The sequence below is a fragment of the Mauremys reevesii genome, linkage group 1 (genome assembly GCF_016161935.1).
Source record: "Mauremys reevesii isolate NIE-2019 linkage group 1, ASM1616193v1, whole genome shotgun sequence".
Taxonomy (NCBI): domain Eukaryota; kingdom Metazoa; phylum Chordata; order Testudines; family Geoemydidae; genus Mauremys; species Mauremys reevesii.
The window spans coordinates 277,708,074-277,724,324 of NC_052623.1; the positions used below are offsets into that span (position 1 = coordinate 277,708,074).

General features: G+C 46.4%; 1 protein-coding gene across 13 annotated transcripts in view; it reads right to left on the bottom strand.

The window, feature by feature from the left end:
* The window catches only part of CFAP54 (cilia and flagella associated protein 54), a 223,036-nt gene that overhangs the window by 119,562 nt on the left and 87,223 nt on the right, over positions 1-16,251 (bottom strand). For all 13 annotated transcript variants that reach the window (XR_005592555.1, XR_005592556.1, XM_039519521.1 and 10 more), the window contains 4 exons: positions 5,146-5,235; positions 4,059-4,185; positions 3,281-3,392; positions 1,637-1,761 (listed from right to left, as the gene is read on the bottom strand). Coding sequence is in view for 11 of the 13 variants with exons in the window: in XM_039519521.1 (XP_039375455.1) it covers positions 1,637-1,761; positions 3,281-3,392; positions 4,059-4,185; positions 5,146-5,235 (454 nt within the window). In the remaining 2 variants the exon portion in view is untranslated. The remainder of the gene's footprint in view (positions 1-1,636; positions 1,762-3,280; positions 3,393-4,058; positions 4,186-5,145; positions 5,236-16,251) is intronic.

Below are 16,251 nucleotides of genomic sequence, written 5' to 3' on the forward strand. Positions count from 1 at the left end.
ACTATATGAAATGTGACACTAGAAGGTACTCTATAGCCTTTATATCTGATAAAACAATATTTAGCCTTCTATTGCCACTTGTTGAATCTACCACACCAAAAAAAATCACAACTGGATAAGTTTCTATAGCAGTTTCAAAATACAAGGCTGAAACTCACTGCAGGAATTCTCATCAATGGGCTGGGGAAGTAATAAAAAGGAAACTAATTTTTTATTTAGTATTCATGCACTGATATTTGCAGACATTTTTTTAAAACTACAGAATATGTATGCTGGAATGAAATTTTTCTCAACCCATATTTCCTTGACTGATTTTGCATCTGAAATACACAACTGACTCAATACATTGCATCTGCACAGGCAACCACCATTACCCAAAGGTGAAGGTCTTCAGAGCCCAACACTTGTTGGGCCTGAAACACTAGAAGAACCAAGAATCTAATCTTCTGAAATTGGTCCCAGAGTAGGAAATCTTCTTCTAAATTTCCACATAAATGATCTACTAGGATTGATTAAAAGAGCTCTTCCTCCAACTGATCATGTTTGTTTATTTATTTAGGTATTTTTATATAAAAATCTCATTACTAGAAGAATATGGAAGGTTGTTTCCCTTTCCAGGTGAGCTTTTTACAGTAGGCTGTTCAAATAGTAATGTATTTGAATGTCCCATTTCTTAGTTTGAAGATGATATTACCACTAGTTTGATAAATATTCTGGGAGCTTATTGATATGAACTGGAAGCATCTACCATCCAAAGCAAAACAGAGGAACCATTGATATCAGTATCTTATTGGGACAGGGAGGAAGGACATCCAGGATGCCATGAAGTCTATGTGGTCCTCTAATGATACCTCCTGGTCAGAGGTACTAAGGTTTACATTCGTCTTACTGATTCATGAATTCATATGTTTTAGGGCCAGAAAGAGCCATTAGATCATCTAGTCTGAGCTCCTGTATATTGCTGGCCATTACATTTCACACTGTTAGCTCTATATGGTGCCTAATAACATATGTGACTAAAACATTCCTCCGAGAAAGGCATGCATTTTTTATCTGAAGACATCAAGAGATGGAGAATCCACCACTTCCCTTGGTAGATTGTTCCAGTGGTTAATCACCCTCACTGTTAAAAATTTGTACTTTATTTCTAATTTGAATTCTCCTGGCTTCAGCTTCCAGCCTTTGGTTCTTGTTATTCCTTTGTCCTCTAGATTAATGAGTCCTTTAATGCCCAGTATTTTCCCTCCATGAAGGGGCTTTTCGATTGTGGTAAGCCAACTCAAGTGATCTAACTCAATTGATAAATAGAACCCTCTGGCCCATCAAGACAGGGCCTTAGAGAGCTTTTACTAGATGGTGTCTGAAAACTATGACACGGTTGAAAGGATCCTGAATTAGATTACTTATGAGATAGATTTTGTGACCATGGTTTGAAGCACATGTTATACCATGCCAAAGTGTTGCACAGAAGAGGGTGATCTGTGATCCTGCTGTTATGATCAATCCCTCCTGGAGGTCATTCCCTTTAGCATAAATTCAGAAATAAAATAGACATCGTTATAAAGTAAATTTCCAATAAAGTTAATTCTGCTTTTATAGTGAGTATAAATAGTGAATTCTAACCCTGTAAATTTACCTTTGTGCTTCTGGAGATTTCCCCAGACTTGGGTGTCTCAGGAAATATTGTCTAAGACTCTCTCTTCCTCTAAAGGGGGACATTACTTCTTTTCTTGGTTTCTTCAAAGTTGATGTCTCTACGGACTTAAAAAATATTTGCTACGTCACAAACTATTTAAATATTTCATATCTAGCTCTTTAGGCACATTAATTGCATCTACATCACTATTTGCATTCAAAATATGTTGTAGTTCACTTCTGTATAAATGTAAATGGAAAAATAAGAGAAAATATGGAATTTCAGAATTATTTGTCAAAATATGGCATTGAAGGAAATATTATGCATTCCAGAAGGTTATCCCAGAAAACTCTTTTTGCAAAAAGAGAGAATACTTCAGATGTTTCAAATTGGGGTACTGGTCAGGATCCAGAATAATTCTATTTCACTTATCAATATTTTTCAACTCTGAATCATCACAGTTCTTTTCCTGTCATTTTAAAAGAAATTCTGATACTGCAAAATCATTGGACTTATTTCCATATATTATAAATTGTAGTGAATGAAAACAGAACTACACTGAGAACTATTATTAGCTGGATTCAATTAGACTGTACTGGGATAAGACATTTCTAAAGAATCAATCACATAAATCACTAATAAAGATGCCAGGAGATACTAATTATGCAACAGAAGCAGGAATTTTAGGAGTTGTATGAAAGCTATCAAATGAGAAATTTTGTTATCCTTTACAAATTCCAAGAAGATAATGGTATTACAGACTTTTGTTTTAATTTTTTATACTTATTAGTACATGGGCACTTCTTTAAAATCTCCCTACAGAAATATTTCACAAATTGCTTGAAAAAATGCAGGATAAAGGCTTTAATTTTGCTTTAATATATTTCTTTTTTTTTTAAAGTAATTCCCTGGCAATCTTACACATCTCATGGATTGATTATTACCTCTTGATTTTTGTGCAGGAGCACATCTCTTTCAGCAGTGCCAGTAACCTGTTTCAGTTATCTCCCTTCACAATCTAATAGAACCCAAGCATGTCCAGAAGGCTCTGAGGGAGAACACTGTTCCACCAATAGACTATTCTATCAATAGTTTGATAGAACTGTATAATTTTCTTTTGTTCTCAACTATCAATAAAGTGGCCCTTAGTAATCTTTTTCTCCAGCTCTATCATTACATGTCACCACGGGTTACAGATGACTTGCAACAACTAAAGCTAAGAAAGTGGAGGCTAAAGTGATGTTACTGATCCATAAAGCCCTAAATGTCTTGAGACCTATCTATTTGAGACATCACCTCTCTTCGAGTGCAATGGTAACACAGTTGTAATCAGTGGAGGCACTCATGCTAAAGTCCCATAAGTTTCAAAGGGAGCTGCTGAGAAGGTATTCTCTGTGAATTTTGTAATACATTACCCTTCCTTGTCTGAAATAGCTTATATCCGTTGGCCTTTAGGGAATACTGCAATGCCCATCTCTTTTCCTGGACTTTTAGACCGGGGCATATTGAGGTTTGGAATTTCCATCCCAAAGACTAGGAATTATGCCTGTTTCCATTCCTGATATTTAATTTTGTTTGTATTATTGTGCTTATATTGTTGCTATATGGTAATGATATACAGCTTTAAATAAAAATACAACTCACTTTTTGGAACTCCACTACTGCTGTTGTGTGCCGCTTTGCATCTTCAGATACACTGAGCTCACTTACTTCCTTTGCCAAAGTTCCCTTGATACCAAGAAAGTGGTTATTCCTCCTAATAAACAAGCAACAACATTAAATGTTAGTAATATAATAATTAAGGACCTGTCTGCGGGAAGAGCTAGGGTACCTGGAATTCCTATGGACTTCAATGAGAATTGTGGGTGTTCAGAATCTCACAGGAGCCTTGTCCTAGTTTCTTAAATGTTATTATTCTTTACAAGTCTTTGCAGACTCTACAGTATATATAAAGCTTTATAGATAGCTTAATTACGTCAAACATTATTTTTGTTCTTCCAGTTGCATTAACTAAAAAGTCTTAGGCCACTCTCTCCAGCGGCCAGCCTAATTATCAGCAGGGCTGGTCGCTCGCTAATACTAGTGATCCAGGGAAAACTCTATCCTCCTGATGTCACTGCGACACACCCAATGGCCATATTGCTGAGTAGAGCCTGTAAAAGAGAGGCTTGGGCAGCTATTCATGACAGAAATGGTCTTTACACAGACTTAGGAAGGGAGAAATATCCCCTCCCAATAGTGTGTAGTCTCTGAGGCTGTATAGCTTTCGAGGTCCATGGAACTTTAGCAGGCCAGTAGCCATGGAAGCAGTGTTACCTTGGATGGAGCCCTTATACTTTACAGCCTTTGCTGTATCTGGAATTCTGAAGACAGGAATCAAAATTATTTTTTGGGTTCTGGTACTACTGTAATTTCAAGTTACCTTCTTAAGAAATCTTTCACACTGCCTGTCCATTCCACTAGTCGTTGAAATTTCTCTTCATTCAGTGCTTTGTGCAAAACTTGAACAAAGAACTCAAGGAAACGAGGTTTCTTCCTGAATTTCATTACTATGTTAAAAATAAAATAATATGGAATTATCATGTGCTTTCTTGTATTAATATTCAATTGTTTTCTGAATTCTGCTTTATATTACTACTTTTTATTAGATGATTTTTCAAGGCATATTAATATTATGTTCCACATAGACAAAGGCAAGCAATATGCTAATATTAAAATCAGATAGTTCAATGGTATACAGAATATAATCCATAAAACATTTTACTATCATTTAGGTTCCAATCCTGCAATGAAAACCATGTTAGTAAAGGTAAAACACAGTTCTTGCTGCAGGATATAAGTCTTATTTTGCCAATTCTAGATTTGTTTTAATTATTTCTAGTTTACACTCTGTGCTATCTGGCCATGCCCCTCTCATCTTTGTCACCAAGAAATTAAAAATACCTTTCGTCCCAGTTTAGTCAGTGTTAAGATTATGGTGAATTATGTTCATTTTACAGTTTTATCTCCATTGATATTTTGGATTCTATTGCTTTAAGAATAAGAGGAGGCACAGACCAGATTTCATATACCTCATATTTTGCTTTGAAAACATGAGCAAACTTGAACTTCAAATTTTAAACTCCTCTTTGTTAAAAAGGAGTTTCCCATTGCAGAAATGGCGTTGCTTTTTATAGAAAAATTAACAAAACATTGCACTTCTTTTTTCAAAATAGGCCCATTTTCAAGTAAATCAGCCAATGTGAAAAAACATCACATTTTCAGTAAAGTCATAATTTGTTACAAATATTACATGCACATATAAATGCATCTCCATAAGAAACATTAATAACTATATTGCTTTCGAATCATAAAAGGATAAAAATGGAAAAAATGTTTTCAAGTTCTAAAGTGCTTATTACAAACAATGAAGAATAAAAATAACTTCTTAATTATACCTATTATTTTATCAGTATTGGATTTTAAAGAAAAGAAACATTGATAACAAAAGCAAAATCCAGTTTTCTTACCTTCCCTGTAGGCATTCTTTGTTGTCCAACATGAAATTATAGGGTAGAGAAAAAAAGGATCTTCTTGTCCTGTAATCTCTGGTCCAGTACCTAAATTGATGATCAAGTTAAATAAAATCCATAGGACAACTAATAACACAAGAATGGTATGATTTTTTCTTGAACTGCAGTTGAAGACCAGAAAACACCCTCCTTTAGCCCATACTGTATGCCAGGGGTGGGCAAACTTTTTGGCCCAAGGACCACATTGGGGTTGCGCAACTGTATGCAGGGCCAAGTAGGGAAGGCTGTTCCTCCCCAAACAGCCTGGCCCCCGTTCCCTATCCGCCCCTCCCACTTCCTGCCCCCTGACTGCCCCCCTCAGAATCCCCGACCCATCCATCCCCCCACTCCTTGTCCCCTGACCCCCAGGACCCCTGCTTCCTATCCAATCCCCCTGCTCCCTGTCTCCTGACTGCCTCGACCCCTATCCACACCCCCGCCCCTTGACAGCCCCTCCGGGACTCCCACCCCCTATCCAACCACCCTCTGGTCCTTGTCCCCTGACCACCACCTCCCAGGACCCCCCACCCCTAACTGCCACCCAGGATCTCATCCCCTTATCCAACCCCCCTCTCGCCGCTCCCTGTCCCCTGACTGCCCTCCCAACCTATATCCACATCCTCGCTCCCTGACAGGCCCCCCAGGACTCCTACTCCCAACCCTCCCTGTTCCCCATTCCCTGACCGCCCCCCCCAAACTTCCACCCCATCCAATCGCCCCCTCCTCCCTGACTGTCCCCCAGGACTCCCCGCTCCCTTACCCAACCACCCCGCTCCCCACCCCCTTACCAGCAGCAGGAGCTCGCAGCCACAACACCTGGCCAGAGCCAGCTGCGCTCCCCAAGCTGCCCAGCGGGAGTGGCGGGCCAGAGTGCGGCCTGCACGGCGGCATGGCTGCAGGGGAAGGGGGACAGCGGGGAAGTGGCTGGGGACTAGGCTCCCCAGCCGGGATCTCAGGGGCCAGGCAGGACGGTTCCCGCAGGCTGGATGTGGCCCGTGGGCCGTAATTTGCCCACATCTGCTGTATGCTATAAAGATTTCTCACTACTATCACTACTTTTAGAATTCTTGTTCTTCTAACCTTTTCAGGAAAAGCAAGGGAAGTTGTCTACAAACAGATGAAACAGGCTAAATATTTTGAAGGCAATGTCTTTCAATGATCAACACTGGTCACATTTCTTGAATATGAGAGTTACCCCATGGTAGTTCATAAAGGCAAACAACTGTAACTCTTTTATATATCACTATGACAGGGTGAACTCACCCCGCACTGGACGGGGAAGGGTTAACACCTCACTGTGGGTGGAGGTAACATCCCTACTGGGTAAACTCCAAGTGTAGCACCAGTATAAGAAGGAGCAGTGCAGCTCAGTCTGGGCTGACTGCTGGAGAGGAAGGATGCTCCTTGCTGGCTCCTGCCCAGGAACAACTGCAGCCCCAGACCGTGGAAGCCAGAGGTGCCGAGACCCAAGCAGATGTCCAGCTACCTGTGGACACCCCAGGGAGATCTGAGCTACAGGGAGCTGCATTGGCCAAGGAACCCAGAGACCCTGAAAATGCACAGACCACCACCACCACAAATATCATGGTAGGAACTAGCCATTGTCTCAATGATGGTCAGCATGTTGCGGATGGATCCCTGCTGACGCAGCGGTGGACACACTTGCCACTGACAGATGGAGGATATATATATAAAATCATGAGTGATGTTGAGAAAGTGGATAAGGAAAAGTTATTTACTTATTCCCATAATACAAGAACTAGGGGTCACCAAATGAAATTAATAGGCAGCAGGTTTAAAACAAATAAAAGGAAGTTCTTCTTCACGCAGCGCACAGTCAACTTGTGGAACTCCTTACCTGAGGAGGTTGTGAAGGCTAGGACTATAATAATGTTTAAAAGGGGACTGGATAAATTCATGGTGGCTAAGTCCATAAATGGCTATTAGCCAGGATGGGTAAGAATGGTGTCCCTAGCCTCTGTTCGTCAGAGGATGGAGATGGATGGCAGGAGAGAGATCACTTGATCATTGCCTGTTAGGTTCACTCTCTCTGGGGCACCTGGCATTGGCCACTGTCGGTAGACAGATACTGGGCTAGATGGACCTTTGGTCTGATCCGGTACGGCCTTTCTTATGTTCTTATGTTCTTATGAGGATGGTGGCCCACACACCCCAATTGGCCAGGAGGCCCCACAGCCCCACCTGGAGGCAAACCCAGGATATCTTTATTGACTTTAGTTGCTAGGCCTCCCTGTCCTGCGAACCCAAGGTATCTCTATTAACTCTGGCCGCAAGGCCTCACTGCCCTGTCAGCCCAGAGTAGTTCTAGTGACACTGGCCCATAGGCCTCACTGTCCTGTGAACCAGGGAAACTCTATGGACTCCAGCTCTTAGGCCTCACTGCCCTGCGAAGAAGGGCTACTTCACTGAATCAGCATGAGGCCCTATTACCCTGTGGATAAGGGTGATTATATAGACTTTGGCCACGAGGCCTTACAGCCCTGTGGATCAGGGCAACTCTATTGACTTTGACCCCTAGGACTCACTGTCCAGAGACAGAGGGCAACCCAAAGGACGGGATGAACTCACCCCGCACTGGATGGGGTCCCCCCACTTCACCTCAATAACATTTTAGACAAAAGCAACCCCAGTTGAGCAACACCAGACCTCAAGCAAGACCTGATCAGGGTTGAGAGTATGGGCTGAGGAGTTTGTGGATTGAAGAAACAGGGGCTAAGAGTTTGTCTTTGTAGTCTGTTTGTGTGTGTGTATGTTAGAGCAGAAAGTCCACAGAAAGCTGGAGAAGCAGCTGCGAGAAGAACCCTGAAGGGAAGCAGAAAGACAAAGCTTCTGGGAGATGCACTGTGAGGGATTTTTGATAAAAGAAACTCCCTGCTGTTGTTTTCACTGTGTTCAGAAAAGCAGGATTATACATCAAAGCCTATACCTGGCTTGTATCATCAATTTTTCCTCCTAATGGAACAGGTACTAACATCTCAAGCCAAATGAGCAACAATACCTATTTTAGGTACTCATGTAGCCACCATTGCAATACCTCTGAGCACCTCACAATCTTCAATGTACTTATCTTCATAATACTTTTGTGAGGCAGAGCAGTGCTATTATTCCCACTTTATAAATGATGACCTGAGGCACAAAGAGAGTAAGTGACTTGACCAAGGTCACACAGGAAGTCTGTAGCAGAGCAAAGAACTGAACATGGGTCTCCAAACTCCCAGGCCAGTGCTCTACCACTGGACCATCCTTCCTCTCCTATATACAGCTATGTTAATGATTATGCTATGCAATTTGCAGTTATAATAGCATGATTCAGGTAAATAGTTTTCAAATCTATTTATTTTATGCTTAGCTGATTTAAGATACCCAGGTCAATAATTCAAAGTTATATTTCAGGCTTCTTTTTTTTTACATATTGCATTAATGAAGATTTTTGCTTTTCTTTTTTTAAAACTTTGCCTGTATTTTCCATACACAAATACAAGCAGATAGCTATATAGCAAGACTGAGTGCAATTTTTCAGACATATCTTGCCAATACCTATAGACTACTTTCTGTCTTATTGAGGTACGCACATTTGACAGTAGTCTACATGAATATATTATGTACCTAAACCCAGAAAGGATCTACAAGGCAACCCCTTTCCTAGAGATAAAAAGGATAAAAATTAAATAAAACAGAGATACGAATGTGGGGAAAGAACTGGCATAAGACCTAGATGCCATAATTACTATGGCATGTATGTCTTTCATTCAGATCAGATATTATATCTTTTCTAGTTGTTCCTGTTAGTTCAAGTTAGTTTCTTGCTTTAAGCCAGCCGAGGAGGCAGCAGCATCTATTTTCATCATCTGGAAAAGATCCTTTTAGACATTAGAAAAGAGGATGCAACAATTTCTTGATGTTGATTATGAGCACTATCTCTTCTAATACAATCAGTACACACAACCTGAGTGAACGTGGAGCGTTAATACCCAGCACTTCTGAAAGTGCTTTAAATATACTGCTTCAGTAATATACTATGTAGTTTTAGAAAGTGGCATAGGAAAAACTGGCTCTCTCTTGTCTCCGCTTCCCTTTGGTGTGTTTGACATGATCAGCTTTAAATAAGCATTTTGGGGTCCAATAGTGTCTGCTTAAAATTTTAATTTGAGAAAATCTTCAAGAGAGGGAGAGCCTGAATTGCCCTTTGTGTTGAGGCAGATGGTTTCCAGGTTTCTAGTGAAAAAGGCGCATTCAGTTCTTTTCCCAATTTCCCTCTTAGATTGTCATCAGTGGGATGCTTCACAGTGTAGATCCACTTACAAGAATTTCCCTCAGAGTGGTTTTTGTTACCATATTTGTTAATAATGTGCTCTAGCATAGAGCACACTGTGCTAGATGATCTAACTGTATTCATTAGGCTAGCTGTTAGCTGGCATCTAGCATTTGTTATAAATGCAGTCAACAGGAGACTTGTCTTTTGCTTTGTATTATGTCTTTTATTCTGAATATCCTTTTTCCTAACCAAAGATTTGTAAATGTTCCTTTATCTTAAACATTTCGGATTTAGATTTTGTGTTTATTCATTTAAATTTTGCAGATACACCTGCATAACCAAGCACCACACTTTAGTAGCACTTTGGCTATTGAGTACTGCACATCGAATTGTTGATCAAAATGTAGTCTTCTGTAATGTTGTACAGTATTTTATTAAATGAGCTATTTAATTTGAATTTAACTTGCATACCTCATTAGAATTCATAACGACAGAAAAGGATTGAGAGATGAAGAAAGAAATCTTCAAATAAGCCTGAAATATGTATTCTATTTAAGGATTGTGAAAGAGAATGACCGCATCGCACCTTTAAGCAGGGTGGGTGGGTGGGTATCTGGCTGGCTGGCCGAATGAAGAGAATTGTGCTTTTATTGGCGGGGGAGGGAAGAGGAAAACTGCTGCAAAAAGGGTGAGCATGGTCACTGATTCTTCCCGTGGGAATGAAGGGTTTAAAAGGGGCAGCTCTGTGCCTAAATCCTCCTCTTTACACAGAGCATGCTGAGGTACATCACAGTTAACGTTCTGAGGAATCTAAGCGGCCTTGCTCAAAGCAGCATTCTTAATAGCAATTTTGGTGCTTTGGGGATCAGCGAGCTAATCCCTGGGTTCTGTAGGGCACTGCGGGGGGAGAGGGAAGGAGGGGCTTGGAATTGTGTGATGTACACTGTCAGGTACAAGCAGGAATATTAAACTTTTGATGGTCAACAACTGATCAAGAAGGCTGGGGAGCATCTGTTATCTTCCAGAAAAGCTGTAAGCTTGGTTCTTCCCAGCAGTGGTACAGCTGGGTATGGAGGCACAGGCAATTCTGGCAGTTGGGTGTTGGCATTCAGACACATACAATACGTGTGTGCAACTTTGGGTGGTGAGTCGATATTAACGTGTTGTGATTTCATTCCAGATGTTGGAAGACCGGCCACTGAGGCAGTGGTGTGGATCTGTGGGCACAGGATTGGCAGTTTTTTGGGTTTTTTTAAGCACATAGGCAGACCAGGATCCAGTGACAGGGCGAGCCTACATTGGCATGGAAGGAGAAAAGACGGTTACTCACCGTTGTAACTGTTGTTCTTCGAGATGTGTTGCTCATATCCATTCCAGTTAGGTGTGTGCGCGCCGAGTGCACGTTCGTCGGAAGATTTTTACCCTAGCAACACTCGGTGGGTCGGCTGGGCGCCCCCTGGAGTGGCGCCGCTATGGCGCAAGATATATACCCCTGCCGACCCATCCGCCCCTCAGTTCCTTCTTGCCGGCTACTCCGACAGTGGGGAAGGAGGGCGGGTCTGGCATGGATATGAGCAACACATCTCGAAGAACAACAGTTACAACGGTGAGTAACCGTCTTTTCTTCTTCGAGTGATTGCTCATATGCATTCCAGTTAGGTGATTCCCAAGCCTTATGTAGGCGGTGGGGTCGGGGTTAGATGTTGCAGAATGCAAAACTGCTGAGCCAAAGGCTGCATCAGCTCTGGACTCTTGGACCAATGAGGCAAAGGTGTGGACCGAGGACCAGGTAGTTGCACGACACATCCCCTGAAAGGGTATGTGAGCCAGGAAGGCAGCAGAGAAGCCTGAGCCCTGGTGGAATGTGCAGTAAGGTGGCTCTATGGAACATGGGCCAAAACACATGAGGTGCGGATGCACAACGTCATTGAAGATGAAATCTTCTAGGAAGAGACAGGTATGCCCTTCGTCCGGTATGCCGGTACGACGAAGGTTTGGGGGCGTTACGAAAGGGCTTTGTCCGCTCGATATAGATTGCGGACGCCCTACGGACGTCTAGGGAGGGCAATTGTTGCTCTCCTTGCGATGAGTGTGGCTTCGGAAAGAAGACCGGAAGGAAGATATCCCGGTTGATATGAGAGGCCGACACCACCTTAGGGAGGAAGGTCGGACGTGGTAACAACTGCCCTTGTCCTTGAGGAACACAGTATACTGTGGGTCCATTGTGAGAGCCTGAAGCTCGGAGACTCGTCTGGCCGACGGAAAGCTTGCCGTGATCCCGCGTCATGGGGTCTGGGCAAAGAAGCAGGGGAATAGGGTTGGCTACCAACAGGTGTAGCAACGTGGTATACCAGTGCTGCCTGGGTTACGCTGGAGCGATCATGATCAGGTGCGCTCTGTCCCTGCGGAGTTTTAGCAGGACCCTGTGAACCAGCGGGAACAGTGGAAAAGCGTACAGCAGATGGCTCATCCACGGCATCAGAAAAAACCTCCAAGATCGAGCCTGGGGAGAGGCCTTGGAATGAGGAGAACTTCTCTCTCTTTTCGTTCTCGCGAGAGCGAAGAGGGCTGTGCGGGGAAAGTCCCACTTCCGGAAAACGGAACGGATAACGTCCGGAGGAAACAACCACTTGTGAGACAGGAAGGATCTGCTGAGGCGATCCGCCAGCTGAAACACCTGGTATACAAGGCAGACTGCTCTCAGCTCTCGGACATTGATGTGTAAGGCCAGCTCTTGAGCCGACCGGAGGCCGTGAGAGCGAAACTGACCCAGGTGAGCACCCAGCCGAGAGATGGGGTGTCTGTCATGAGGGACCCCGAGGGGTGAATGGAACAGCATCCCTGGATACACCAGGGAGGGCGTCGACTCCCGGTCGAGGGAGCCTAGGATGCTCGGGGGGAACGAGACGACCATGAGTATGCTATCTCTGCCCGGGTGGTACACCAAGGTGAGCCACGATTGAAGTGGACGGAGGCGAAGCCTGGCATGTTTGGTTACAAACGTGCAGACAGCCATGTGACTCAGGAAACCTAGGCAAGTGCGAGCCAAAGTTGTCGGGAAGGTCCGTAGACCTTGTACAATTGTTACCATCGCCTGAAACCGAGGCTGAGGTAAGCAGGCTCTGGCGAGACTGGAGTCCAGGATGGCCCCAATGAAATCTATTCCCTGTGTGGGAATCAGAGTGGATTTTTCTACTGATCATCAGGCCTAGACACAGGAATAGGTTCGTGTCGATGACCACATGACTGGTAACTTGGACCCGGTGGTCCCTCGAATGAGCCAATCGTCTAGATACGGAGAACGTGTATCAGACAGTGGCGAAGAGAGGCGGCGACTACCGCCATGCACTTTGAATACACTTGGGCTGTATAGAGGCCAACCGGGAGGGCCGTATACTGGAAATGACGACGGTAGGCCCCAAACCGGGGGTACCTTCTGTGTGGAGGAGAAATGGCGACGTGAAAATACGCGCCCTTCATATCGAGGGCGGCATACCAGTCTCCGGGATCCAAGGATGGGATGACTGTCCCCCTGGGTACCATGCGGAACTTAGCTGTATCGTGAACTTGTTGAGTTCCCGCAGGTCTAGGATAGGTCTGAGACCTCCCTTCGCCTAGGGGATTAGGAATTAGTGGGAGTAGAACCCTTTGCCCCTTTCGTCCTTAGGTACCTCCTCTATAGCTCCGATGAAGAGGAATGCCCGCACCTCTTGCAAGAGGAATCGCTCGTGAGAGGGGTCCTTAAGAGGAACGAGGATGGGTAGGCTTTTGCCCCATTGGTGGTTAGAAGAACCCTAATTTTGGCTCCTTTGGGGTCCTGATTGACGCCTACGACCGCGTAAGCCACCCCCGCTGGCAAAGTCCTGTCTTTGCCTAGGCGCAGGATAAGAGCGGTGAGGCTGGGGATGGAAAGGTCGGCGCTGAAGCACCAGCGTGTGCATGCCGAGAGAAAGTGCAAAGTGACCCTGCTGCCCTTTAGGCTTTGCAGCCTAGGGCCATTTTTTTTTCCCGAGAACAGGCCTTTGCCATTAAAGGGCAAGTCCTGTATAGCCTGCAGCAGCTGCGAGGGAAGGCTCGATAACTGGAGCCATGAAATGCGCCTTGTGGCAACACCCGAGGCCAGGGTCGTGGCAGCAGAGTCAGCTGCATCCAACGAGGCCTGGAGGGAAGCTCTCGACAGCTTCTTCCTTTGCTCCAGGAGGGCATTGAACTCTTGACGGGAGTTCTGAAGAACCGACTCTGTAAATTTGCCCACCGCCACCCATAGTAGCGGCTAAGCAGGGCTTGCTAGTTTGCTACATGAAGTTGCAGGGTTCCCGCCGAGTACATCTTACGGCCCAGTAAGACCATTCGCCTAGCCTCCTTGGATTTAGGGGCTGGTGCCTGCTGGCCATGGCGTTCCGTCCCATTGAGGGACTGGGCAACAAGGGAGCAGGGCGGGGGGAGATGTACATATAGGTACTCCTACCCCCTGGAGGATACCATGTACTTGCGTTTTGATTAGAGGAGGGCCCGAGGAGTATGTTCCTGCCCCCGCCTCATCCGGGGAGGAGGAAGAAGAAAGGCCAGGGACAAGCGGGTCCCGTGGGGCTCGCGCTCCTGGACGACCTCCTGATCCGGCGGTATCTGGGAGCCCGGTTGAACCGGGGCTTGCTCAGTACCGGTCGGAGGGGGACAGCTAATTGTCGCCTCTGGCACCCAGAGCTCCGACGGAACAGAGCAAGATGGGATCACCGGTACGCCTCTGGCGTGGTAGTACGCCCAAGGTGACCAGAACGACCACTGATAGGTCCCCTGGAAGACTCTGGAGGGCACATCGGAAAACAGAGTACTGCACATATGAAGTGTCCGCACGGGACGACACTGATGCGTGGCTGGATGGCCCTGGAGGAGCTGAAAAGCTCTTGGTAGAGTCTCCCTCTCTAACTGACGTCGCTCGACGCGGTACCGGGGATCGGTACCGGGAGGCATACCAGTACCGAGAATGGGACCTGCCACCGGAGCGGTGCCGGGCGGTCGACCGAGATCTCAAGGCTCTATGTCGGGAGTGGCTATGGGAGTCCCGGTGCCTGGAGCCATGCCGGGTGCTGGATTGGCCGGGCCGGCGAACAGGACGCTGAGCGGTGCCGCGAGTATTACTGGTACCGAATTGGAAAACGGTGCCGAGACTGTGAGCGGTGTCGGGACCTTGATCAGTGACGGGACCGAGAACGTCTGCGGAACCGCGATCGTGAATGGTGCCGCTCTGCGGAGCCGATGGAGGGTGGTCTGATCAAGGCAGGCTTGCCGATCGACTATATAAGCCTCCCCGGCGGTGCCGGGGGTTGAGGCAGCGCAGACGCCGTCATTGCAATCAGCTCCCTTGCCGTGGAAACTGTCTCCGGCGTGGAGGGAATAGTGAGCTTGACCACAGCTGGCGCTGGGGAGCTTTCAGGCACCGGACTCGACGGCTCTTGCATGGCCAGGGTCGACGGTGCCGGTATTGTCGGTGCCACGGCAGGTAGCGGAGCCGGGCGGTCCGACTTAGTATAGCACTCGGGCTGCGGAGCAGGGCTCTGACGCAGCTTAATAGTGAGCTCGACCACGGCTCGCACCGGGGAGCTTTCTGGCACCGGACTCGAGAGCTCTTGCATGGCCGGAGGCGACGGTGCTGACATTGTCGGTGCCATGGCAGGTATCGGTGCCAGGAGGTCCAACTTAGGATAGCGCTTGGGCTGCGGAGCAGGCGGCTCTGTCGCAGCTTAATAGCGAGCTCAAGCACGGCTCGTACTGGGGAGCTTTCCGGCACCGGACTCGACGGTTCTTGCATGGCCGGAGTTAACGGTGCGGATATTGTCGGTGCCACGGCAGATATCCGTGCCGGGCGATCCGACTTAGCAAAGCGCTCGGGCTGCGGAGCAGGCGGCTCGGACACAGCAGGAGTCCTGTGCCTCTTCATCCTCCAGGAGAGGGATCCGTGCCGAGTGGACGTCGGTGTCGGTGCCGGCGACGGCCGGTGCCGGGAGGCCTTGGCAGTACCGGCGATCCGGTGCCGAGGGAGTGCTCCTTGAAGACTAACCAGTGCTCGGTGCCAAGAGCAGAGGAGCAAGAGCTGCCTCCCTCAGGAGCTGCTTGAGATGAATGTCCCGCTCCCCTTTGTTCTCGGATTAAAGGCCTCACAAACGCGGCACTTATCTGTTAGGTGAGATTCCTCGAGGCACTTAGGAGAGGATCTCTTGTCGGCATCGGCTTGTGGCCGGCCGAGCATTGTAAAACCCTTTGGACCGGGCATCGTACCCGGCGCCGGGTGCAGGGAAGGGGATTATCCCCGAACCCCTGTAAATTAAATACACTAACTATACTACAAACAAATAAAGTTAACTACAACTATATAAATCTGAACTATAATTAACGAGAGAAACTACGAGTAGCTAGGGAAGTGGAGGTCAGCTAAGCCGCGCTCCACTGTTCCAACGACCGACACGGGCGGTAAGAAGGAACTGAGGGGCGGATGGGTCGGCAGGGGTATATATCTTGCGCCATAGCGGTGCCACTCCAGGGGGTGCCCAGCCGACCCACCGAGTGTTGCTAGGGTAAAAATCTTCCGACGAACGTGCACGCGGCGCGCACACACCTAACTGGAATGCATATGAGCAATCACTCGAAGAAGAAGCATGTTATTGGGCCAGCTACCACTGCTGTGCGCCGTAAGGGCCCATCAGCAGTCATCAACATGATGTGGCACACCTTGGAAAACATTATTTGGGAATGTGTAAAGGGGTTCAATTACTGCCCAGAACAAGAAGGGA